The sequence below is a fragment of the Erythrolamprus reginae genome, chromosome 1 (genome assembly GCF_031021105.1).
Source record: "Erythrolamprus reginae isolate rEryReg1 chromosome 1, rEryReg1.hap1, whole genome shotgun sequence".
Classification (NCBI taxonomy): domain Eukaryota; kingdom Metazoa; phylum Chordata; class Lepidosauria; order Squamata; family Dipsadidae; genus Erythrolamprus; species Erythrolamprus reginae.
Window position 1 is genome coordinate 228,882,459 of NC_091950.1, and position 27,653 is coordinate 228,910,111.

The 27,653-nt window shown below is 41.1% G+C and overlaps 1 protein-coding gene across 7 annotated transcripts in view; it reads left to right on the plus strand.

Annotated features, from left to right (window-relative positions):
* The window catches only part of SUPT3H (SPT3 homolog, SAGA and STAGA complex component), a 364,612-nt gene that overhangs the window by 303,171 nt on the left and 33,788 nt on the right, over nucleotides 1-27,653 (plus strand). For all 7 annotated transcript variants that reach the window (XM_070732449.1, XM_070732448.1, XM_070732451.1 and 4 more), the window contains one exon: nucleotides 1,730-1,840. In XM_070732449.1, the coding sequence (XP_070588550.1) occupies nucleotides 1,730-1,840 (111 nt within the window). The remainder of the gene's footprint in view (nucleotides 1-1,729; nucleotides 1,841-27,653) is intronic.

Below are 27,653 nucleotides of genomic sequence, written 5' to 3' on the forward strand. Positions count from 1 at the left end.
ATAGAATATTTTCCCCCCACATCCATTAAAAAACTAGTCATTCAAATGTAAAATTACCCTAAATTGGGATTTAAAATCCTAACAAATTAATACATGAAGGGATAAATTAAAAAAAAGATTTAATCATGATTTTAACTTTTGGATTGTTAGAAATGCTTTATCAAAATTTCTAACCTGAGAAAAAGTTGCTTGAAAATGAAATACAGTGGCCCTTGACTTATGACCAAAATTGAACCCAAAATTTTTGTTTCTAAGTGAGACAGTTAAGTGAATTTTGCCCCATTGTAAAACCTTTACAACTATTGTTAAGTAAATCATTGCAGTTGTTAAGTGAATTTGTCTTCCCATTTGACTTTGCTTGTCAAAAGATCATAAAAAATGAATATATAACCTTGGGTCACTGCAACCATTATAAATAAGAGATAGGTTGCCAGGTGAATTTTGATTGCTTCAGCTGAAGGATGCTGTAATGGTCGTAAATGTGCAAAACAGTCATAAGTCACTTTTTCCATTGCTGTTGTAACTTTGGATGGTCATTAACAAACTGTGGTAAATTGGGGACTATCTATACTATGTAAGTGCCAGAATCAGACTGTGACTGATAGTAAATATTGCTCAACAAAGCCTCTTCTGCAAAATGTTAGTAATCTTTGAGCAGAATTAATAATAATAATAATAATAATAATAATAATAATAATAATTTATTAGATTTGTATGCTGCCCCTCTCCGAAGATATTAGGTATATAATGTGATGCAAACATAGATGCAAACATAAACACATACTTACATTTTTGTGGAAGCACTAAAGGAATTTGCAAGGACAATCGATGGTTATTGAAACAGATGTCCAAGTGCCCCCTCTATGTTGGTTGAGGCAGGCAGGATTCCCTTGGGTACCATTTGTTGGAGGTCAAGGGAAAGGGAGGGTTTTGCCCTCTCTTTCTGCTCAAGATCCCCATGTACAATTGGTGGGCCACTCTGTGACACAGAATGCTGGACTCGATGGGCTTTGGCCTGATTCAGTATGGCTCTTCTTATGTTCGTATGTTCACAAATTGAGATCTGATTTAAGAACTCATTTAGCCAGGAATCACTATCATTATCAGAAAAGACTGAAAACTATAACACTTTACACACTGAATCACATAATATGAGTAAAGTGGCAAATCTAAGCACTGGTATCACTTGACTTACTAAGAAAGCTTCACAAGTACAATTTTTACAAAATTGCATGTAGGGGAAATAAAAAACTACCCTTTTGGAAAACAAGAAGAATTTTGCTGGAATTAATCATACCAAACAATGAATGCTTTTACTTGGCCTAAAGGAAAAGCCCGGCTTTTAGTAATATCAGAAGTGGTCAATCTGGTGATCCCATTCTAAGCCCCAGTTGATGGACAAAGATTCCTCTTAAGTTCTCTATTTTCTATGGATTTATAGTTTTAATGTTTCTTGCTACCAAAATACCCCCCCCCCCCCATTCTTCTTCCTGTTCTTCATGTGTTGTATAAGTAAACTTTATCTTCTAGGATAAATTTCCTTTTTGTTCTGTTTATGGAAGTTTAGTTTTATTTTAATGTGAACTGTGTGACAATGATTGTTTCTTCAAAAGAAACAGGCAAATTCTACAAAGGTCAATTTTCTTAATTAATTCACAGTGTTCTTGTTATGTGTTTTTGATTTAATAACAATTAATGTGCTTTGTTGATGATGATGTTGTTGCTGCAGAGTACTACAGCTTGTGGTGCAGAAGCCCAGAGTGATGCCATCCAGCCTGCCCACATCAGAGAGGCCATTCGACGCTACAGCCACAAGATTGGACCCCTTTCCCCTTACACAGTATGTAATAACAAAGATTTAAGAAGCTATATTTATAATCTTAGAGAAGTTTGATTTTCAAGTGGTTAAATGAAGAAGCCTTGGAATTGTTGAGTGCAATTTGTGGCAATTCTAGTTTTCTTTAAAAATGGAATAATTCTTTGGAGGAATGAAACAATATTTTTCTTTTGTTTAGGGCAAAGGAATTTTTTTTGTTTTAAATATTTTTAATGATGAACTATTTTAGTTTGGAGTATTCCTACTGTCAACTTTAAACAGCTTAAATGTTGTAAAATTAGTGAATTGATCAATCTTATGGAATGGAATGGAATAGAATAGAATTCTTTATTGGCCAAGTGTGATTGGACACACAAGGAATTTGTCTTGGTGCATATGCTCTACTATCTAATATAATCTGTAGATTTTATATATATATAATAGAATTGCATCCTAGAAAGAGTGATAAAATCTTTCTCTGCCAATTCTTTCTTGCCCCAGATTCTAAAAGGATCTATTATAGATCTATTAACTTAGCTGTCCCCAACCTTTCCGACTCCATGGACCGATGGGTAGAGAGGAGAGGATAGCTACTTACACAAATGGATCTTCGCATGCTTTCTCCCCTGTCACTTGCATGGCCGGGTCCCAATGGGCTGCAGTCCAGTAATGGGCCACGGACTGGGGGTTCAGGAATGCTACATTAAGTTAAATTCAATGGAAACTAACTTTTTTGACTGGACATAATTGAAAAGCTTTATACAGATAGCTAGGGTATGTGTGAATTTGACTCTAGTATTGCCTACATTTGACAGGTTAAGTTATAACAATGTACCTCTTCTCAGTCCTCACTTGGATTGATATATAAAGATCAGGGTATTCTGTGGAAAAGTCACACAACAGACAATATGCTTCGAGATAGAAGTTGATTCTAGGATACTTTCCACTAGTTTAGTGCATGGAGGAAATTCATCATGGAATAATGTGCAATATAACAATTAACAGTTTGATATCAAATACCAGCTTATAAAGTCTAAGGTTTAGGTTTTGAGTCCACACCAATATATGTATAGTCTTAGTCACTTTAGAGTACACTTATTGGGGGTGAGAAAGGTTGGGAAAGATGTTACAATGTTTGTGAAGTCCCTCTTCTTGTTTCTGGGTTTTTCTCTGGGTGATCTTATAGCATAGGTGCGTTTCAAGGGATCTATTGCAAGAGCCATCCCCATTGTCTCTGCAATCAGAGATATTTGTTTACAATATAATCAGGGTGTTACAATAGGGAATTTACCCAAAATGTTTTTGGGTTTTTTGCATTTGAACTAGTGTCAAAAGATTAGTGTCTCCACTGCTTCTGCCTGAGTTTGTGATTTGTATTTCATGCCTGAATTAGGGCTTTGTCAGTTGACAATTTCAGTTAACAATTTGTTATCTATAATGCCAATGGAAAATTGATGCGAAAGAATTAGCGTTTAGTGTTTGCCAATCAAGGAAGTTAATACAGCAAAATGTAATCATTAACATTATTTCAGTGCATACATAATTACAGATTATGTTTTGATGTTTCTTTCCTTTGCTGACATTCTAATGCAGGGGTGTCAAACCAACATTGCCACTGGGGCCAGGCGTGGCCAGCACATGGCACATCTGGCCCGTGGGATGTGAATTTGACATCCCTTCTGTATAGTGTATTTTCACTTAAAGTATACAACTATATCATTTGTAGATAGAGTTCTTTCTTTCTTTCTTCCATACATGTTGCTCATTTAAGATGAATCCACCTGTGTTGGCAATATAAAAAATCAAAATATAATTATTGCTTTATGCTGAAACATTAAAATATGGAAAACCACGAGTTTCTTTGAGGTTATGAAGCATTAAGCCAACAGGTGACTTTAACAAAATAAGAAAAAAATAAATTGGCATTCTCAACTGGAAATAATTTGATACAATGTGAGGAAAATTATTTTAAAGAAATATGTTGTTTTCTCCATTTGCCAAATACTTTCTTTATTGACCATTTGCCCTAGTTTGAATTTCCTTTCTGTCCAATTCAAGAGGTGAAACAAAATAGGAAAACTAAAGGTTGCTGTGTATAATAAACCTCACTATGTTGTTCCTATGATAACTATTTTTGAGTAGAACTAATCATACTTATGGTTTGCATCAGGTTATTTCCTCAATGGGCCTTTAAAGTTTGGAAATAGCTCACTGTAGATTATATGTCAGGACACACAAAGACTTTGCTATATGCAGATGGCCATCATGGAAAGCAGTTTAAAGGACATCACCATTATCTTGTCTATATAATGCTATATGAATTTCACAATAAAAAAATAGCAGCCGGATTTTTCAAATATAACAATCCCAAAATATTGTTGATTCTTATGAATTCAATAAATATTCTGTCTTTCCAAGAAGTCACTTCCATTATTATTTGAAACAAAATATTGCTGAAAAGGCTATTTTTCTGCCTATATGGTGTGTTATACATGTAGCCAGTTTTGATTTGGTGCTGAAACCAATTGCTTGAAAATGGTATTTAAATTGAGTAAACAGAAAAATAAAACAGAGAATTGACTTTTCAAAAAGGCCAAAATATATCTATAGGAATCCGTTCATTGGCTAGAGTTTGGAGACTATATAGTGTCTCCAACAGCATTTCTAATTAGCTCTATATCATATATCACTTAGTGGGAGAATATCTTTATACCAGTTATAATTTCCTATAAATGACATTTTAGGTTTCTCAAAGGCTGTACTACAGAGAAGGAAAATAACTAGACAAATAATTAGATTATATATCATGTTTGTTTAGCTTATCAAAGGCCATTGTTTAGGGGGGGGGGGGTTTCTACATATTCATGCATATTTTAAAATTATTTATTTATTTATTTATTGTATTTAAACCCCCCCCCCTCCGAGGACTCGGGGAGGTTTACAGCAGATAAAAAAAACAATATGAACATCCTAATCCAATTAATTTTAACACTGATTAGTCTAAAAAACCCCAAAATATTAAAAATCAATCATTACTATTCACACAAAAGGCATATATAGATTTGTTGGCCAGGAAGCTAAGGTCTAATGGCCCCAAGCTTGGCGACATAAATGAGTGTTGAGACTTGCGGAAGGCAAGGAGGGTGGTGGCATTGTGAATCTCTGGGGGGAGCTGATTCCAGAGGGCCAAGGCTCCCACACAGAAGGCTTTTCCCCGAGGCCCCGCCAAGTGACATTGTCTGGTTGACGGGACCTGGAGAAGGCTGACTCTGTGGGACCTAACCGGTCGCTGGGACTCATGCAGAAGGAGGCAGTCCCTCAAGTAATCTGGTCCGATGCCATTTAGGGCATTATAGGTCATAACCAACACTTTGAATTGCGTCCGGAAACTGATCGGCAATCAATATAGTTCATGGAGTGCTGGAGAAACATGGGCATGCCTGGGAAGCCCATGACCACTCGCGTGGCTACATTTTACTCAATTTGTAGTTTCCAAACACTCTTCAAAGGTAGCCCCATGTAGAGAGTGTTGTAGTAGTCAAACCTCGAGGTGATAAGGGCATGAGTGACTGTGAGTAAAAACTCCCTGTCCAAATAGGGCCGGAACTGGTGCACCAGGTGAACCTGGACAAACACAGCCTCACCACAGCCGAAAGATGATGTTCCAAAGTCAGCTGTGGATCAAGGAGGACACCCAAGTTGTGGACCTTCTCTGGGGGGGGGGTGAAAAGTCCCCCCTCCCGAGTGATGGACGGACAGATAGACGTGTCTTTGGGAGGCAGAACCCACAGCCACTCCATCTTGTTGCGGTTGAGTTTGAGCCTGTTAACACCCATCCAAACCCTAACAGCCTCCAGACACAAGCACATTACTTCCACTATGTACAGCAGAGTTAAGCTGGATTGTAACTGAGATGCTTTTTAGCATAGATTTGATAATGTAACATTTCATTATGTATGTTGCACCATAGTAATACCATATAATAATAGAATATTTTGACTTTTTTGATCTCCTTTCAAATTGTATAATTCCACTGTGCATATCTTAATATGTAATATTGCTTGTGCAGTCATTGTTGCTAATAACAATTGGTTAATTATTTTGATAACATAAACTGTAAAAATTTTCAGTTACCACTGATGTATGTTGTTTGGGTATACCTACTCCTAATACAGAAGAAGTTGATTTAGTCCCACATACAAAAGCCAATTAGATGGGGGGAAAACCCTCAAAACAGTGAATGGAGTAATATCTATTTATATTATTTAATATAAAATGAGAATTGTCACAGAATGTTCCTTAATGGAATATTATTTTCCAAATTAAATATTTCCATTTTAACTTTGAAAAAAAATCTGACTGTCTCATTGAGGAATGTAGGAAAAACAAATTGTTTTCTTTCTTTTATCTCTTTTGTTGTGTTAACATTGGAAGTTCATTCTGTCTAGCTACTGTTATTTAAGTTCATTCTCTCCAGTCTTTTAGTCTAGCTTTGACTTATTTTTTTTCTTAAATAGTTTTCTCCCACCCAAACTGTTGCCTTTGTTTGCTTTTGGGGTTGGCAGTTTTCTCTTCTGGCATTTCCTACTGCAATTGCTTCTGAGCCTCAAAAAATACTTATTTTATAATCATAAAATGTATATGTGAATGTAAACAGAATCAATGCAAAATGCTTACAAGGGGATGAAATAAGTACCAATGTCATATTCTTGCTTTTCCTTTATCTAGACACACTCATATTTCTTTCGAACTGTTAGATTTAAATCATTTATTCTATTAATATTATCTGTTTTATTAACAGCTGGTGATAGCAAGGATATTGCTAATGCAACTAATAAAGTTGTGCAGTCTTCTCCAAGTTTCATTTTGATAGTTCCTGCAAGTCATGATGGTAAAAGTTCATACTGAAACATGTCAATGAGTGTCTCATTTTTAAAATTCCTTAAAAAATAAGTTCTATTCCAAAATCCCTTCTCTGCTCCCCACAAAATAAAAGAGGCAACCTGGGCACTACTCCTTTGATAACATCAGCCCCCTGTTAGAAAAATATTTTTGGTCCCTGAAAGTCCCTTTCCTGAAAGACTGAAAGTATTTTTTCCAATATGAGTTGATTCTCTTCTTCCCACATTGTGGGAGGATTCTGCAACTGAGGTTCAGAAATCTCAGCATAATTTCTGTCATGATTAGATTCATGATTGGAAATGAACTCTGAAAAGCATTATTGATTAAAATACATTTTAAAAATAAGCTCATGTGTCATAATACACTATTACTCCAGTGCATAGTTCCCTCTAAGCTGAGCAGTGAGCAATCGCTCACTTAAAAATCATCATCAACTCGGAGTTTTCCAAACCTGCCCAGAAGCCGAGAGGGAAAGAGTGAGAGAGAAGGAGAGAGAGAGGAAGAGAGAGAAACAGGTAGAAAAAAGAGAGGAAGGAAAACAGAAAGAAAAAGAATGGGAGTAAGGAAGAGAGAAAGAAAATCAAAATCTAGTTTGAAACTAGCTCAACTATTTAAGTGGCATTTTGATATTGATAGAGTTGCCCTATTATGAGCTCACTGTTATAGACACACAGTATAGTATTTTATTTTGAAATTCTCTGAGGCAAAACAGGGGGGGGGGGTTTATTTGTTTGTTTGTTTGTTTGTTTATTATTTCTGTGCCACCCAGTCCCGAAGGGACTGCCGCTCAGACACTATACTTTTCCGCCCCCCCCAAAAAAAAAATTAGAGGGAACACTGCTCCAGTGTAATAAAATATAAGAGAAATAATTTTTTATCAAATATAACCACATGCATAATCAAAAGCACAGTGTAATGTAATTTTCTTTGCCTTTTTAAAAGGTGTATTAATCTTAAACTTAAGGCTTAAACGTTGAGGCTTTTCATACTTGGATATGTTAGGCTGTCTTTCTTAACAACGTCTACTCTCCTCAAAACCTTGTTTCTGTCTATATAACTTGCATAATGATTATTTTTTCACTTATGCATAGATTGTGGGAGATGTGTGTGTGTGTGTGTGTGTGTAAAAGTCTTCAACAAACTCTATTGTCCTTAAGGGCAAACATCAGTAAGATATAGCATCTGTTGTCAGTTGAGCTGCATCAAAATTAAGTGCTTTATAAAAGACCCAAAGATACTCTTTTTGCTACACAAACATGGCTGTATTGAAGTTTACTTAGTCAGGGCTGAATTTCAGCATATTGTTTCTTTGTGTGTCACATTTTATATTTTGGAAAAAAATGACTAGTTCCGTAAAAGCGGTAGGAAACCAGGTCTCAGTATGGAGCCCTTGTTTTCCTCTCCCTTCACCCGAGGTTCCTCCCTTCAAATTTATGAAAGAAAACATTTCTTTCTGTGAAAGGTTTTTGTACACCAGCATCTGGAAGTGTTTATTTCAGTGGCGTGTAATCTATCTGTGGATTTAGTTAGCACCAGACCCCCTTTTGTGTATTCCTGACTTTAAATTTTTATAAATGATCTTGTTGAATTTGTGCCAGGGTGCACATGGTTTGGCTGATTGCTGCATATATCCTTTACCTGCCAGTCACCTTTGATTTATATTCCTTCCCTCTGCTTTGGCCTTCCAAAACTGGTGCCATTGAACTGTCCCCTAAATCATCTTATTGGATAAATTACTCCAAGATGAGACGGTACATTTTTGCTGCCTGTGGATAAAGACACATTCGTACTGTTGGTCCTCACTAAGTCGGTGCTGAACCACTTACACAGGAGCTTACAGGATGAGCAACATCAACTTCTCTGCTTGTTTGCTCTTTCAAATGCATTGAATACAAAAATATGCCAAAAATGACCAGTTGAAAAATAGCTTAAGATACTCCTTTGGAATTTACTAGTAAAAACCCCTCTTTTTGAAAGGAATTCAGGATTTCTAAAATAAGTTTTAAAAGCTCCACATATTTTAAAGCAAGCATTATTGAAAGCAATGCTTGCAGAGTGCAGTTGAGTTTAATACTCAACTGGGGAATAATTTGAAAATAGATTTAATTATATACATTATGCACACAATAATGATGTCTTTTGAATAAAAGCAATAAAATTGTTCTAAAACAACTAGGCATTTTGATGAATTACCAAGGGATGCATATCTGTACATTAATATGGAAGCTTTTATTGCCTTGACAATGATTTTAAAAGTTCAATATTTTAAATAGTTGATTCAGTCGCTTTCAAAAGATTGACAAAGACTTTTATAGCTTACAAATATTCTGATACAATAAAATTAATGTTTCTATGCACTAAATATGGAGGTTTGTGCATGCATAGAATGTTGTTCCATAAAATGAAATTCAGTGACTTTTGGCAGTCGCCAGTCCCAAGGATCTTAACTTCAGTCTTTCATTGAATTCTTTTTCGTTTGCTACAGTTGAAGCCTTATTACTAACAATATCTATTTTTCTTTGGGAATGTTTTAGTTGATCTCTATTGTTGGTTTTCCGTTATTTTTTTTCTCCTTTTCAGTTTATCATTTCTTGTTGTTGTTAGTTACGTTGGATCTTAGTGAGCTGGTCAAATAGAAATAAGAAATGTACCGCGGGATCAAGCTATTTTCCTCATGGAAGAGCATTCATTGTCTCTACCTAGATAACTATTATGTGATGGCTGCTTTTGATCATTGCCCAGGCTACATGTATAAGCTCCCAGAAAGTATTAACTGAGTTGCCTTTTTAACCAAACTGACTCTTGTATGCCCCAGTGTTGTTTATATCCCCGTAGATGCAAAATGGGAACCCCAGAAGCAGCTTTCAACTATTTCCACAGTGCTGATACTACAAAGCTGTTTAGAGTCAATTCTTTCCAGAGTCATAAGTTCAGACCTTCCACTGGGAATGACCTCTTGAGATGAATAAGCTCCTCCTACCTTGGGCTGTTTTAAGCATACTTATTTCTATGGAAATCTAAGAGGTTTTTTTTAAAAACCCTCCATATTATACTGGATATTCCTAAAAAGTAGAAGAGAGAAATAAGCAATAGTCTGCCCCCAAGTCCCATGTGAAAACAGTATTATTTATAATAAGGAGGAAGCTCAATAAATATTAATGCCTCCTTTTTATTATCCTCTCCTGTGCCAAAAGCCCACCTACAGAATGCAGATTCTCATATCTGTGTTAGAACATCAAGTTCAGGCATTTTACCAGAGATGAGAAGCAGCTCTATTTATTTATTTTTAATAATAATATCTTTATTAGCTTTCAATATCATACATTTAAATACAAACTAACTTTTGTGGCTATTTTTTAGGAAGATATTTTTATTTTGCTCATGTATTCATTTATATGTAAGCAAACAATTAAAACCAAAGAAGAGTTTATAAATTAGTATCATCATCTTCATCATCATCACCATCTAAAAAACATTATCCTATCCCAACAGTGATATAATTTTAAATTATTATGAAATGCTGCCACAGAAAAGTTCTTCCAACTTCTTCAACATCCTGACAGAAGAAACATTTTAAGGCTTCTTTTAAAATGTTAACTGGTCAATTTCTTAGAAGACAAGCAATCAGGCAACTAAGAAACTTAGGGGAACCATTAACAATTAGGCTGAAGGAAAAGAAAGTTAATAGCAATGATAATTGTATATAAAAAATGGAAAGCACATATTGATAATAATTAAGAAATCTTGGAAATATTTAATGTTATATAATGACAATAAAATAATTTTTAAATTAGGTTTATTTTGAAAATATTTCATTATTTATCAATTGATTATTTATGTGCTAAACTATTCATGTATGAAATTGTGTCTATTAAATATTTTTTAAGAAACCTTGATCTATTTACATTGTAAATGTAAAGGTCTTAGGTTCCCTTCGCACATATGTGCTAGTTGTTCCTGACTATGGGGCAGTGCTCATCTCAGTTTCAAAGCGAAGGGCCAGTGCTGTCTGAAGACATCTCCCTGGTCATGTGGCCAGCTTGACTAAACACCAAAGGCACATGGAACATTGTTACATTTCCACCAAAGTGGTCTCTATTTTTCTACTTTCATTTTTACATGCTTTTGAACTGCTAGGTTGGCAGAAACCTTACATTGACTTTACTATTAATTGGGTGTGAACAGCTTGTTTCCAGCATTAGAAGATCCAGTCCAAAAAAAAAAAAAGTAATAGAAAGTTTCTTGAATTTTAGTATGGAACAGAACATTTGAAAATATGTTCATCCTGGGAAATTTGTGACAATTGACAGGTTGGCTGCGTGAGTTTGGATAAAGTTGCCAGCTCTTCATGGTAATCCACCCAAGAAACCAAATTCATGTTTACTGACATTGCCTTTATTGTAAGTTATGGTAACAAAAACTTCCTTTCTCTATGCCAGTGGTTCCCAACGTGGAGCCGATGCCCATAGGGGAGCCATTTGATTATTAATGGGGGCAATTGGAACATTAACTTTGCTTGTCAGAAGGTTGCAAAAGGGGATCATTTGACCCTGAGATACTATGACCTTCATAAATTTGAATTAGTTATCAAACATCTGAATGTAAATCATGCTACAACATGTGAAAAATAGTCCTAAGTCACTTTTTTCAGTGCCATTGTAACTTTGAACGGTCACTATATGAACTGTTATAAATTAAGGACTGCCTGTATTTTAATGAATCATTTTTATTGAGGGAGTTGTTAAAGGATGGATATACTTTATCTTTCCTTTATCTAAATTGATATTTCAATATAAAGGTGGAAGAGTTAAGATTGTATAAGGTCAGTGGTGTTTCATCTTGATATTGTAGGTTGGGGGGTTGTATTGTGTTGCATTTTGGGAATGGAATAAAAAAAATATTCTTTAAAAACAAATAGGAGTAAAAATAGAAAATTGTTACTGACCACTCTAGTACTTTGGCAGGATTTGGTTCTTTCTTTAATTAAAAGTCAATTGTTTTCCCATCATTACAGACTGCAAACCATATTTGGAAGATTTAAGGCTGGAGATTTAAGTTTGGTTATGAATGCATGAAAAGTTGACATTTTGGAATAATATTTTTTATTTGAAAGTTGTGAATTAGTTTTAACTTACTTGAGCAAGTAAATTATGATGATTTCTAAAAACAGAGGAATTTTAATTGTCTTAAATTGCAGGATGTTAATGTATTAAATTAAACAAAAATTACTTTTTAATTTGGGAATGCTATATTTTACTACTGAAACTTGAAGATTACATTGCATTAGAAGATGTTTTGAAGCAATTTAAACCTAGAGTTTATTTTACAAAAAAACTGAATATATTGATAAGAAGGCTGTAGGTAATTTGTGAGAAATTTAGAATCCAGAGTGAGAATCCAGGAATGACTATTTGAAGAATATTAAATAGAGTTGTTATGATCTTTAAATTAGACTAATTTCTTGAAATATTATTATATTTTTTTATTTTAGAAGAATTGAGTATCAACCATTTTATGCTGTATATTGTAGATAAAAAGATAAAAGTTTGCATGGAAATAACTCCAGACTAGAAACAGTTTTGTAGGTCAATTTTGTAATAATAACAAGGCAAAGTACACATGTATGATTTTTTTTCTGTTTCAACTCCAGTTGCTATAGCTTTATAAAGCTATATTTTCTCTTCTTTTTTTAAGTTATAGGGCTGCATCCTCAAATTGACAGTTGTTTGGGATTTCAAACTAATTCATCTCCACCCTCTCAGATAATTCTGACTTGCTGCCATTCTTATTATGACCATTACTTCCACTGCTGCTGCTGCTACTACTGTTGACTCAGTCTGTGTATTTTGGCACACGAGCAGGAATGCATCAAAGTAGTGAAATGTAGGAAAAGGTTTGATACAAGCTTTATAAATGCACCAATGTACAAAGAAGCTTTAAGTTGGCAAAGTGGCAAATTGACCATGAAATCAGAATTTTGAAATACCTAGCTTTTTTTTTTCCAATTTGTTTTCTCATCAAGAACTGTCAGTACAGTGGAACCTCAAGATACGAACCTAATTGGTTCCAGGGGGAGGTTCATAACACGAAAGGTTCGTAAGACGAAACATTGTTTCCCATAGGAAACAATGTAAAGTCAATTAATCCGTGCAACCAAAAAAACCCCCGCAAAAAACCCGCTGCCGCCCAGCTGTGACCTTTTAAAACAGCCACGCGGCTTTCCAGCAGCCTCTGAATGCCAAACACGGAAGTTTGGGTTTTGCGTTCGGCTTCGGGAGACGGCTGGGAAGCCGTGCGGCTGTTTTAAAATGTCACAGCCGGGCTGGGGGGCTGTCACCTTTTAAAACAGCCACGCGGTTTCCCAGCCATCTCCCAAAGCCAAACGCCAAACCCAAACTTCCGTGTTTGGCATTTGGAGGCTGCTGGGAAGCCCCCCAGCCCGGCTGTGACCTTTTAAAACAGCCGTGCGGCTTTGCAGCAGCCTCTGAACGCCAAACGTGGAAGTTTGGGTTTGGCGTTCGGCTTCGGGAGATGGCTGGGAAGCTGCGCGGCTGTTTTAAAATGTCACAGCCGGGCTGGGGGGCTTCCCAGCAACCCCCCCAGCCTGGCTGTGACCTTTTAAAACGGCCGCGCGGCTTCCCAGCCGTCTCCCGAAGCCAAACACCAAACCCAAACTTCCGCGTTTGGCTTTCGGAGGCTGCTGGAAAGCCCTGCCGCCCGGCTGTCACCTTTTAAAACAGCCGCGCGGCTTCCCAGCAGCCTCCGAACGGTTCAGAAAAAAATTGCCTCTTCTTACGAACTTTATTCGTGATACGAACGCCAAACCCGAACTTCCGGGTTTGGTGTTCGGAGGCTGCTGGAAAGCCGCGTGGCTGTTTTAAAAGGTGACAGCCGGGCTGGGGGGCTTCCCAGCAGCCTCCGAACGCCAATCCCGGAAGTTCGGGTTTGGCGTTCCTATCACGAAAAAAGTTCGTAAGAAGAGGCAAATTTTTTCTGAACCCCGGGTTCGTATCTTGAGTTGTTCGTAAGATGAGGGGTTCGTATCTTGAGGTACCACTGTATGTGGAATCCAAATTTGCATGCTGAGTGAATAGAAGAAAGGGATGAAATATGTGTATGTATGTGTATATGTGTGTGTATGTGTGTATGTATACCATTTGTCGCCAGCTTTTAAGCGCATTATACACCTTAGCTAATTTATACGGCAAATGTGTCAAACTTGTTTATTCCTTTCCCTAATAGTATCAAACTGAATACAGACTTCATAGCTTATGGATTGTAATTTTAGTAGTATTGACAATGCATAATTGATAGACTGGATTTTATTATGGTTTTTATCTGTTTTTTATAATTTTGTCCTACAATTTTTGATTGTGTATTTACTGAGTATTTTTATTTGTTTTGGTCTGTGACTGTAATAATAAATTTGAACTTTGAACATGTTCTCTCACCCACATGCTTTCTCCAGTACTACCATGCTAGAGGAAAGGAGAGCTACTGGGAAAGGAATGGAAATATTTATGTATTTATTTATTTATTTATTTATTTGATTGATTGATTGATTGATTGATTTCTATGCCGCCCTTCTCCGGAGACATCTCATTCATTCTCTTGGAGAAAGGATGTGTATAGCTCTCTATCTTGCTTAAAGGGTCTATTAATTACTGATTATGGTTTTGATTAGATTCTTCAGCTGCAGAATTATGGATATTGAGTCTTTTATGCTTTAATCAGCTGCCATACATTAGGAAAGTTTTGAAGGGTGGGGAGAAAGAGGAAGAGGGAAGTTCTGTTTTTAGCTACAGTACTAATATATAGTTTTTCAAACCTCTTGCCAAACCAATGCTCAGTCTAATCCCTGCTCTAGCTTCATGGTTCTTTCTCCAATAGATCCTTCCTCCCCCCTCTCCCCCCCCCAAATTCATTAAAATACACCTAATCCCTTTCACTAGAAGGCTTGTTGCATTTACTGTTTCCATTCGCCTTAAAATTTAATTGTACAAGCAACATTACTGCTGTGCCACTACAACACTTTTATTTTGAATTGGTTGGAATTTAATTACAGTGATCCCCCGAGTTTCGCGATCCCGATCATTGCAAATCGCTATATCGCGATTTTTCCACCCGATGACGTCACTCCCTTCCTTTCTCATCTTTCTCTCTCTCTTTCTCTATCTTACTTCTTCCTCTCTCACACTCTCTTCCTCCCTCTCTCATCTCTTTCTTTCCTTCTCTCTCTTTCTCTATCTCTCCCCCTCTTGCTCTCGAGCGGCTAGCGAGCAGCCGGGCGGGCGGGCAAACGGGCAAGCGAGCAGCCGGGCGGGCGGGCGAACGGGCAAGCGGCAAGCGAGCGGCCGGGCAAGCGGGTGACGGGCAAGCGGCAAGCAATCTTGGGGTTTCCCCTTTGCCTGGGCGGCGGGAAGACCCAGGGAAGGTTCCTTCGGCTGCCCAACAGCTGATCTGCTCCGCAGCGCGGCAGCAGCGAGGAGCCGAAGATGGGGTTTCCCCGTTGCCTGGGCAACGGGGAAACCCCATCTTCGACTCCTCGCTGCTGCCGCGCTGCGGAGCAGATCAGCTGTTGGGCGGCCGAAGGGTCTTCCCCGCCGCCCACACGCAAACTCCACCATCTGCGCATGTGCGGCCATGAAAAAATGGGCGTGCATGCGCAGATGGTGTTTTTACTTCCGTGCCGCTACATCGCGAGTTATCGATTATCGCGAGGGGTCTTGGAACAGAACCCTCGCAATAATCGGGGGATCACTGTATTCTCACACAATTTCTATTCTATATTGCTCTTTTTTTTCTGTACTGTAGATATTTTCTGCCTTTTCCCCCTCACTGTACCAAATGAAAAGTTCTGGCAATTTGAAAGCCTGCACATTTCACACATTAAAACAAGTATTGCCAATTATAAATGTTTTACTAAAATTCCTATTGTTTGCTTATTATTTGTGATAAGTGTGAATCTATTCCACATAAACAGTACTCCAAATAATCCAATTAATTTGAAATTTTAGGATACTATTAAAGCAGCTCATGATAGTGGCAATTAGAGAGACAGGTAGACAAAAAGTTGTTGCCCAACTGATTTCATGCCACGTGAACAGAAACACGTATAAAGAAGGTTGAACATTTGCTGGAAAGAGTAGATGGAAGCATATATCACCATACCACCCCAACTATGAAGCTCCTTAGCCAATTTCCATCATAAAGTTGGCTCTTTTTATACAGGAGACTGCAGAATTCCTGGCTACAGCAGCCTCATTCATGTGTCAGCCAACTGGTTTGTTAGAATGTGACGTCCCTGAGAGCTCTCAAAGGAAGGGAGAACATTGCTAAGAGCAACTCTGGAGGTAAATGCAATAAAGGAGGGAGGGAGGGAAGGAAGAAAAAGAGAGAAGAAAGAGAGGGGAGAGAGAAAGAAAGAAAGAGAAAGGAAGGAAGAGAAAGAAAGAGAAAGAAAGAAAGAAAGAAAGAAAGAAAAAAAGACTATTTTCCATGGGCATGAAAACTAGAACCAGTGATACAGAGTATAAATTGCAGTTTCCTAGATTTAATTTAAATACAGAAAAGCTTTGTGACGTATCTTCTGTATAACTGTGGAACAGTTTACCTATGGAAATTGTTTATGTTTGATGATAATGATGATTTGTTGTTACAAACAACTCTAGTTCATTCTGGAGGAAGAGGAGGATTAAAAAGGGTTGGGCAACTATTGCTTAGGGGTGGCTTAATAGTTTTTCTGCACATTTCAGAGCAATGGGATAGATCAGTGGTTCTCAAAGTGGGCGGTACACCCCCTGGAGTTGGGTGGCGCTAAGAGGAATCAGGGGTGGCAGGTGGTTCACCATACCAAACTGGTCCTGTCCCCACGTCACAACCCCTGTCACTTTTCCCGTCACTCGGCACTTCCGACCTACCCATCCACTTCGAGAAGTTTCAAACAAAGTTCTTGAAGTTGCGAGATGTTTTGTTTTAGAATAAGCTGCCCTTGACACAACACCAAGAAATGTGATGGAGCTATAAATGTTAAACAGGATGCGTAACTTGTGGTGGGATGCAATTTGGGGGTGGCAGGTTGGGCGGGGTCTGAGCGGGCTGCAAGATGGGCATCTTACTGCAGTTTAACAGCTCTATATGTCTGTTGGTTGGTCTCTTTGGGGGGGGAAAAACTTGCAAAATACAGAAACCTCTTGTAAGGGTGAGCAATTAACAACTTCTTGCAGTGAGAAGATTTTCTGTTTTTTGCAAGCTTTTTTTCCCTAATGAAACCAGCCAACAGACACACAGAGCTGTTAAATTTCAGTAAGATAACCAGTGGGACGCAGTTTTGAGGTGACAGGTCGGATGGGTCAGAGCAGGGCGGGGGGGCTGGGCAGACCATGAGATGGGCACATCTCATGGCCCACCCCATCCAGTCTGCCTCACCTGCCACCTCCAAATTGTGCTCCACCGCGAGACGTGTACCTTACCTGGGACTTGTAGCTCTTTTGCATTCCTCAGCATTGTGTCCAGGGAAGGAAGCCCATTGTACTGGCAAAAGCCACCCAGAGTCCTTTGGGAGTTGGGCAGCATATAAATTAAATAAAGAAAAGAAAACTTGCGAGTTGAGAAGTTTGATTGAACTCGTGAGAAGTTTTCTTTTGACGGTACAATGGGCTTCATTCCCTGGACACGCTGAGGAATGTGACAGAGCTACAAGACAGACCTACAAGGTAGGAAAGAAAGAGTTATGGTGCTTTCCTTTCATGCAGCCAAAATCAGAAGCAGCAGAAGTCTTTCTTTCCCCAATTGAGTAATGGCTAGGCCCACACCCTGCGGGACTGTCTCAGTTGCTTTGGGCTGCCTCTGGCAGCGTTTTCAAACACGCTCCTCTTCCTTGACCAAGTTGCCAATGAGACAATTGGCCTCTTGCAAACTTTCCAGGAGACTGCCTGAGGGGCAGGCGGGAGTGCATGGGCCGGCCGGCACTCAGCTTACTTTCCTGGCAAGACTTGTGGACTGCCCGGCACACCCATCTCCGGATGGCCACTTTCTACCTGCCTTACAAAGGCCTCTGATATCCTGGAGACTGTGCTCCTGGATGGCACATGACAGGGATCGTGATGCTACTGTAGCGTGGCTGCCGACGCTGCCACCCCTCTCCCTTCCCAGTTTCGGCTCTGGTACATGTGGGCTGGGAAGTGTTGAGCTGTGCACCTATGGAGCTCCACCGGGCTCCAGGGCAGGCAGAAAGTGGAGAGCCAGCGGATGGGTGTGCCAGGTAGTCTCCAAGCCTTGCTAGGAAGGTAAGCCAAGCGCTGCCTGGGCCCAGGCGAAAGAAGTTAGGAAGGAAAAAAGACAGAAAGAAAGAAGGAAGGAAGACAGACACAAAAAGAAAGGAGTAGGGAAAGGAAAGAGAATGAAAGAGAGAGAAAGATAGAAAGAAAGAAGAAACAAAGGAAGGAAGGAAGGAAGGAAAGAGAAGGAAAGAAAGAAAGAAAAAAAGAAAGAAAAAAAGAAAGAAAGAAAGAAAGAAAGACTTATGACCACAATTGAGCCTAACATTTTGGTTGCTAAGCAAGAGCGTTGGCCATGCCCACCCGGTCACCTGACCACCAAGCCACATCCACCTGTTGGTAGGAGTGGGGGCAGTGATGAGTTTGTAGCACCAAGGGGGTGGTGGACTGAAAAGGTTTGGGAAACACTAGGATAGATGATCTATCTAGTGCCTTCCAACTCTAGAATTTAATGAACTTATTTTCAAAAAAAGTGAAGCATCTTCCCCCTTATAAAAGTTAGTTAGGGTGGTGAGAACTGAACATAAATTTATTCAAAGCACAGTAGCGCTAAGTGTCATAGTTACAAGTTATATTTTGGTTGCCCTTAAAACTAATTTTTAAATAGCACCTATGTCTCAAAATGCTCTATTTTTAATGCATGTTGAACTAAAACTCATAGGCACTCTTGGATATGCTTTTTGTAATTGACTAACTTTATTTCTCAACATATTGTACTATTTCTTCTAGAAAATCATGTGCGTTCATTACACCACTATTACAAAAATAAAACTGAAGCAAGAAAACAATGCTACAAACAACTTTAACAATCAAGGTCCAATAATATGAAAAAGAAACCAAACAATTTCACTTTCAAAATCACAAGTTTGTTTATCAGTATCAAAGTTGATATTGCATGAAGTGTTTTGAAAAACTATGAAGTGTTTTTCCCATGAAAGGTTCATGGATGCTGCAATGCTGATTATATTTCTTTGTTTTTCTTTTTCTTTTATCGTATGATGAGATATTTCCTACTCCTTGTTTCTTAAAATAACTTCTGTGATAAAATGTTCTTTGCAAAATCCACACAAAGAGAGAAATGGTAAACAGTTTTATTTTCTGTACGTTAAAGGTCTTTTGTAGATGTACTCTCATGAAGAATTATTCAAAAATTATTTAATTACTTTTAAAATTCAAGAGACTGGAATTTGTGTTCTCTGTAACTTTTCTCATCCAAAGCTAAGTACCCATCACTTTGATATTTCTTTTTTTATTATTTTGAGAAATGTAAAATTTTATCGTAAAGCTTAATTATTTCTAATTCTCTTGAATTTAAAACAGATGTCCTTTAATTTGTTAGAAATATTTTTTACTATCCATTATCTCATTCAAAATCCAATTGTTCACTGATTGATGGAAGATAACAGTTTTAAATACAGTAGATAATATTCAGCTTATTCTACTTATAACTACACTGATGTATATACCAACATTCCATTACACTTCTCCCAAATTTTGACACATTTTTTGTGCCAGAAAAACAAAATCTAGGAAAATGCTGATTCTTAATTAAAGCATTACACCTTAGAAGAACATAATTTAATTATTTGTGTTGTAAAGAAGCAAAGGAAATAAGAAATTTGAGTACCTTCAAACTTTCAAACACTTTTTTTTCTTTTCAGAATAGAATAGAATAAATGTTGGAAGGGATCTTGGAGGTCTTCTAGTTCAACTTCCTGCTCAGGCAGGAAACCCTATACGATTTCAGACAAATGATTATCCAATCTCTTCTTTAAAACTTCCAGTGTTGGGGCATTCAGAACCTCTGGAGGCAAGTTGTTCCATTGATTAATTGTTCTGTCAGGAAATTTCTTCTTAATTCTAGGTTGCTTCTGTCCTTGATTAGTTTACATTTATTGCTTCTTGTCCTACCCTCAGCTGCTTTGGATAATAGCTTGATTTCCTCTTCTTTGTAATAACCCCTGAGATATGGGAAGACTGCTATCGTATCACCTCTAGTTCTTCTTTTTATTAAACTTGACATATCCAATTTCAAAAGTGTTTGTTATATGTTTTAGCTTTCAGTCCCCTAATCATCTTTGTTGCTCTTCTTTGCACTCAACATCTTTTTTTATATTGTGAGAATCAAAACCAGATGCAGTATTCCATATGTGCTCTTACCAAGGCATTATAGATTGGTATTAACACTTTAGTTTTTATAAGGTTTTAATTTAAATATAAGACAATTTGATACCTTTTTTCAGCTTTGATTCTTGGGAATCCTACTGACATTCTTAATCAATGCATTCATCTGATTGTGTTCCCTTCTTTTAAGACATCCCCCTCCATGGGTCTCTTAGGCAGGAACTATCTAGCTCTTTGTTTAACTGGTAACAGTCTGATACTTCTATTAAAATAATTTGCACGCATTTCAGTTGATGACACTGAATTGTGTCATTCTTGGAGTTGCTTGAGAGTTCCACTTGAACATTTCTAGAGATGATGTTGAGGAACTATAGAATGGGAAGAACTGCAGAGAAGAGCTATAAGTGTTATTCTGAAAAAAATTAGTCTGATTTCATCTTGTAAGAATTATCTGTATCTGATATTAAATATTATTCATCTCAGGTATTTATGACATAGATTTTTTTTTCTCTCTCAGATCATCTTCACCCTTTTTAGGCAAATAATTTTAAACTAGGTTTATTTAGTTTTTTGCTGTCTTTGGAACAAACTCAGTTATGTTGAATGAGCATGGAATGTTACTCAGGACACTCTTTAAGATGGCAACAAGTTAAAGTTAGAGCTGTGCAAACTTTGAAATGCCACATCCAAATTAAGCTTGGCAAATCTCTCAAAAAAGTTGGCAGATTTAAATATTTTTCAACTCTAAAACGGGCTTTTCCTCCAATAGCTCTGTGTCCTCATATATGAGTTAAAATCCACAAAAACCTGCTTGCAGTGGCCTACCCTATTTTACCTTCTTGCTATAGCTGATATGTCTTTTTGACTTTTTTTAAAAAAAACCATTTGCAAGAGAGGCGGAGTAAGACACGGACACAAGAGCTGGATTTTAAAATGGGTCATTTTATTAATTAAATTTGCATATTTTATTTGAATAAATTAGCATATATTAGCATAATTAAATATAACCCTAAAATGGACCCGCAGGGTCAAACAATTGCTTCCGGGGCGGAAAATGACGTCAGATAAACTTCCGGGGCAACTTATAGGTGTAGCTCCATGCTAATCCAGGTGAGGGACCCCTCCCTCACCTGAGACATTGCCATGCACATGCATGTGGGAGGTCCCGCTGGCTAACCCCTGCACGGGGAATTAAATGGGCGGGACCCAAAGACAGGTTTCCCCCAATTGCTCAGGCCGTCAAAACCACAAGCCATTGGAGAGAACCTGACAATCATCCCCAAAGATGCCCAATGGAGAACACCACCCAGTTTTCCGCCCCTAACCTGCCACGGAGTGGGGGTCAGATCTCTATCTTGGCCCCCTGACTCCCCCCTCTAACTGCACCAGCTTGCGCAGTGACTGCTGCAGGTCCCAGAGAAGATGGTGCTCCCATGGTCTGACAGGTGAACACCGTCAGCCCGGTATAACCATGGCTGAACTATGGTGATGTGGGGATGGGCCACTTACACCCCACCTAACTCCTTGACCCCTTTACCGAAAGGCTTCTTCACCCTCTTTCTAACCCGGTGAATGGCCCTAAGGGAAATGGCGTCCCACGAATGATCCTCAAGAGGATCCCGACCAGACCACTTACAAGGTTGGTCAGGGTTTGCGAAAGACCCGCAGGCCTTCGCGGGGCGGGCAAAGCCCAGACCCTTAGTACACCTGGTCACCGTCGCCGAGGTGCAGCCGGCCTCCTAGGAGCGACACCCCTTGTGTCGCCCCCCCCAAGAGGCCCTCGCGGGGCGAGCAAAGCCCAGACCCCCAGTACACCCGGTCACCGCCGCCAAGGTGTCAGACCAGCCTCCTAGGGATGACACCCCTTGTGCCGCCCCCCCAGGAAGCCCTTGCGGGGCGAGCAAAGCCCAGACCCCCAGTACACCCGGTCACCGCTGCCGAGGTGTCAGACCAGCCTCCTAGGGATGACACCCTTTATGCCGCCCCCCCAGGAAGCCCTTGCGGGGCGAGCAAAGCTCGGACCCCAGTACCCCCGGCCCCCGTCGTCGAGGTGTCAGACCAGCCTCCTAGGAACGACACCCCTTGTGCCGCCCCCCCAGGAGCAGTAGGATAAAGCCCTTCTCAGCACAGGCATCTTCTCCCCCTCCGGACTACGCCGACCCATCTGACCCAGACAGACGGGTCCCCACGGCGACAACTGCTGTAGCTCCGCCAGCCCCAAAGACCACTGTGGCCACACAGCAACGCCGTCAGTCTCGACCTGGTGGGACAACAGAAGAAAGCAGAGAAAGGCTCCCTAGCCTAACCCTATGCTAGTAGTACCACTAACTACAATCTGGATAGGCAGCTGTCTGCCAAAAACCAAGTCCCCCGGGTCTGACCGACCCATAAGGCAAACCTTCTGCCCCAATTGCAGCGCTGGTACGGAACGCGTGCATTCCGTAGCCAGCGGGGTCGATGCCAGCGGGAACCCCTGCTCCCTTCCCCTAAAATTACAGGAATATTGAAGAGCCGGAGAGACCAGTCAGCCTGGGAGGAGGCTAGAGCCTCGCTGACCAAAAAGGGCCCCCGGAAAAGATAATACAGGCCGCCTCTCAAAAGGCGGGCCTCGCGCAAAGAGGCGCACCTGCAGCACCAGGCCCAGATTAAAGAGCGACAGCTGCTGCACTATCAGTGCCTGTCTGCTATCCTCCGGGTGCCCAGGCCACTCCATCACCGGCCCAGCAACAACTTCCGAATACGGCATCGCTAACCCACGTATCGACATCCTCAAGGTGCTTAGGGCTACCGAGGAGGCCAAAGCCCTAAAGACTACAATCCTCAAATGCCCGAGGGCCGACCCAAGCTCCAAAGGTGGTTGGGGAAGGCTTCTGGTGACGCGCGAGCCCATGGGGCCAGGGTCCGAAACCTGGACAACTGACCCCGAGACAAGGCGTCTGCAATCCCGTTGTCTAGACCAGGAACATGTCGCGCCATAAACAGGGCATTCAGGGACAAGGACCTGTGCACAAAATGGCAGACAAGCCGCACAACCCTGTCATTTTTTGAGGACAGGGCATTTACAACATGGACAACTGCCAAGTTGTCGCACCAGAAGTGCACAGTCCTGTCCCTAAACTGTTCTCCCCAAAGCTCTAAAGCTACTATCAAGGGAAAGAGCTCTAAAAAGGTCATGTCCCTGACCAGGGGAGAGGCAATCCATTCCAGAGGCCAAGTGGAATGACACCACTGGTTGCCTAACATAACCCCAAACCCACGGGTCCCCGCGGCATCCGAGCATAACTGTAACTCAGCTTCCAAAAGAAGCTCCTGCCTCCAAAATGACAGCCCATTAAAGCGATCTAAAAAATCCTGCCACATGCATAGGTCCTCTCTGACCCCTGCGCATAGTCGGGTACGATGATGGGGCAACTGCAGCCCCTTCATCGCATCGTATAACCTCCGGGAAAAAGCCCAGCCGGGAACAATGACCCGGCAAGCAAAATTAAGGAGACCCGCGACTTCCTGTAATTGCCGAAGGGTGACCTTCCGGCTGCCTAACAGTAAGTCTAGCTTATTCCGTATCTTGACTAATTTATCTAGGGGCAATCTGGAAGATTGCTCCTCTGAGTCCAATTCGATACCCAGGAAGGTAATCCTGGTAGCGGGGCCCTCAGTCTTCTCGGGGGCCAAAGGTACCCCCAATTGAGCACAAAGGGCTTCTAAGTCCCGCGTCAGAGTGAAGCATTGCTCCGAACGTGCAGGCCCCGCTAACAAGAAATCGTCAAGGTAGTGAACGACCAAACCCAAACCGCTGCGCCTCCTGAGCGCCCACTCCAAGAAGGTACTAAAGCTCTCAAAAAGAGAGCAAGAGACAGAGCAGCCCATTGGCAAAGCCCTATCAACATAAAAAACCCCTTCGAAATGGAAACCCAAGAGGTCGAAGTCGTCTGGGTGTATGGGGAGGAGCCGAAATGCTTACTTGATGTCGCATTTCCCCATAAGGGCTCCAACCCCACACTTCCTAACCATGGCCACTGCTGCATCAAAAGATGCGTAGCGGACCGAACAAAGTTAATCAGGAATGAAATCATTCACTGATTCCTCTTTTGGAAAAGACAGGTGGTGAATCAACCTAAATTCGCCACTCGCCTTTTTGGGGACCACGCCTAAAGGGGACACCCGCAGAGTTGGAGAGGGTGGTTCTAGGAAAGGTCCCAGCACTCTGCCCTCGGCCACCTCCTTTTGTATTTTTGCCCTAACAATGTACTCATGTCTAACAACCGACCTAAGGTTGTCGGACATGAAAGCTTTCCGTATCCCCACATATGGGATCCTGAAACCCTCTGAGAAGCCCTGCAGGAGAGTGGATACTCTCTCACAAGGGCGATAATCCACTAGCCAGTCCCTCAGAACCTCAAGCCTAATTGGGCTGGGACCCTTGTCCCACTGCGGGCGGGGGCTGATCAGCTTGACCCCCTCCCATGAAACACTTTCCTTTCCGGGTCTAGTACCTACCGCAGCGACATGGGAACCCCCACAGTTCCCACAAGCATGTCTGAATTTGCAAAAGGGGTGAAAACAAACCCCTTTCTCAGAGGAATCATGACATGTGGGAGGGGCGACTTTCACCGCACCCCCCGTGCTTGCCTCAGCAAGGAGGAATGCTGGAGGGTCCTCCTCCATGAAATGACCGCTATCTGTGCAGACACCACCCTCATTCCCTGACATGTGGGTTGCTGCAAACCACAGGTCGGGAACGACCATGTCCCAGGGAAGCGTGGGATCGAATGCCACCTGCATTCTGAAAGCCTTGTCATAGTGACACCAAATCGAGCCCTTGTTCTCAAAATGAGCGCGGGCTATTAAATCAATGTATTTAAACATCGAAGCAGCCCTAGCGGGCTGCCTCTGAATCACAATGGAGGCGTAAGTCAGATAAGCATACAGCCAAGAGCTGAAGCATCTGCTGACTTTCGCCTTCCTAGGCTCTGCCCCTAGAACCTCCACTTCCTTGTCTTCCCCGGGGACCTCCCTGTTAAGGAGGGAGAAAAGATCAACGTACTCACCCTTCCAAATGGCCTCCCTAACTGAGGGATGTAAATGGAACCCAAGAGGCGTGGCCGGCAGTCCCCCCGGGATGGCCCCCGACCTAATGGTGGCCAGAGGATCCCAGGCCGTGGTGACTCCCGCCCCTGTCCCTGCAGACCCTGACGGCAAGGCCGTGGCAGAGGTCTGTGTCAATGCAGCAGTAGCTTGAGGGACCCAAAACTGGCTACAGGTGACCGCTGGTGAAACCCAGAAGTTGACCCCACTCCCGAAGCCCGGGGGAACAATGGCCTGTCCGGGCAAAGGGAGGAGCGGCGTATATGTAGGGTGTGGTGCGATCTCACCTGCCCCAAAAAGGGGGAAAGCCATCCAGGAGGGCCCAGTTCCAACTGAGCCAGGCGACGCTGCCATCTGCCTGTTCTGGGCCACCTCCTCAAGAATCTAAACAGGTAAAAAAGACAAGTTAGTAGAACCAATAGGGGGGGAACCAGACCTACTGCCCTCCCTCCGGACTCTTGCTGGGGAGTCCTCCTACACCAAGTGAGCCCTAGCTGAGGGCTTCACTACCCTCCTAGGGCCAGGCCACCGGCCCAACTTGGGCCGCAGGGCCTCCTGTCCTTAAAGGGCCAATCTAAAAATTTTAGGGGCTAAGGGCAAGCCAAACATCGACTGGCTAGCCCATGCAAGGGACCCCCTCCCTAGGCCAATCAATCCAAAGGCCCAGAGCAATCCAAGGGCCCAGAGGCTATGCTAGTCCGTTAGGCCGCCCCCCCCCCCAGCAAGCAGATCACTTCCCGAGGGGCTAGAGAACCCAAAACAGGGGGCAACCCTAAACAGGGGGCTTCTCTCCTCAGCCCCGAGGAGAAAGCCGCATTCCTTCCTCCCCCGACACCGAACCATCAAGGAAGCCTCCGACGAGGCTTCAAACAAAATGGCGGCGCCACGAGGCTGCTGCCAAACTGGCGGCCGCAAGAAAGCAAACACCCAGCTGGATGTTTGCAGGCTCGAGTCCGGGGCGAAAAGGAGGAATTTGAGCCAGCCGGCCCTTTTATAGGGCTGGCTGGCTCCTCCCCAGACTTGTCATCGGGTGGCCAAGCCACCCGAGACTTCAGCCGAGATCTCGCGAAATTTCGCGAGATCTCGGCATCCCACAAGATGGCAGCCGCCGGTATCTGTGTCCCCCATGCCTCATGCAAAAGCGCCGGGTGATGAAGACCACCAGCGATATTTTTAGAACCAGTAAACACTTCATTTTGGCATTACTACAGTCAGGGTACTTGGGCCTACATGTAAATTGCTTGCAGGTAACATGGTTAGTTTATTTAATAGGAAGATATATGTATATATAAAATATCAAATAAAAATGTGCATTTTGTATGTTATTGGGTACAAACCTGTTGTATATTTGTATAGTCTAACAAATTTGCAAACCCTAGGCCTACCATCTCAATGCCATCTTCATATACCATGCATTCTCTGAGTAAGGCTCACTCTCTCTTACTCTTTGTTTCTCTCTATTTCTCAATAGATCTTAGTTGGTTTAGTTTGTTATATTTTACTACAAAAAAATCACATACATTGTCACACTGATACATCTTGAATGGAAGTAATACTTGTGACTAAACTTTTCACATCAGTTTAATTATTTTTTATCATGCCTGGGAGGTTTACTGAAATAGCAATGGTTGCAATAGTTATATTTTTTTCTTCTGAAAAATTAAGGGAAGAAGGATATATTAGTATTGGAAAGACTCTTCAAGTTCCAGTGTTTGAAATGAGCTGATATATACTCACAATTTATTGAAAAATCCAAGAATTAATTTTACATACACACACGCGCGCGCATACACACATATGTTGTACATACAACATTTAGTTAGGATTTTTTTTTCAAGAAAGGATTTTGACACATAAAAATGGAAATCAACTTACAAAAAGTCATATCAATGGCCTTCAAGTGTAACATATACCAAGGCAATGCAACATCCCTGCTGGGGATTCCAGATGTACAGGCAGATATTGGGCAATCAACCAGGCATCATGTTAGTAGATTAGGATCAGAAGACACTGATCCTTGATTGATGTAGTGATGTAATATATCAATATCAGGAAGAAATAATATATAAAGCAGGAGACATAATAGGACCTGAATGGGAAAGGGTGTGTAAAATAAAGTCCAATGTAGTCCCAGGGGTGAGAAGAGCTCTTGGGCTGTGACTCTTAAACTGGGAGAGTGTTTCTAACAGATACCAGGAACAACATCAGAGCTCTCTGTCCAGAAGAGTGCAGTGCTAGGAACAGCTAAAATCCTGCACATAACCCTCAACCTCCAGGCTTATGATAGAGGTCCCAGGATTGAACAAGACACATACCACTCTTAAGGGTGAGAAAGGATTGGGGGGGTTTATACACATGCACACAGTGTGTCTCTCCCACACACTTTTTTTCACACTTTAGACCATTGCAGCATGTTTTAGATTTGGATGCTTGACAACTGATTCACA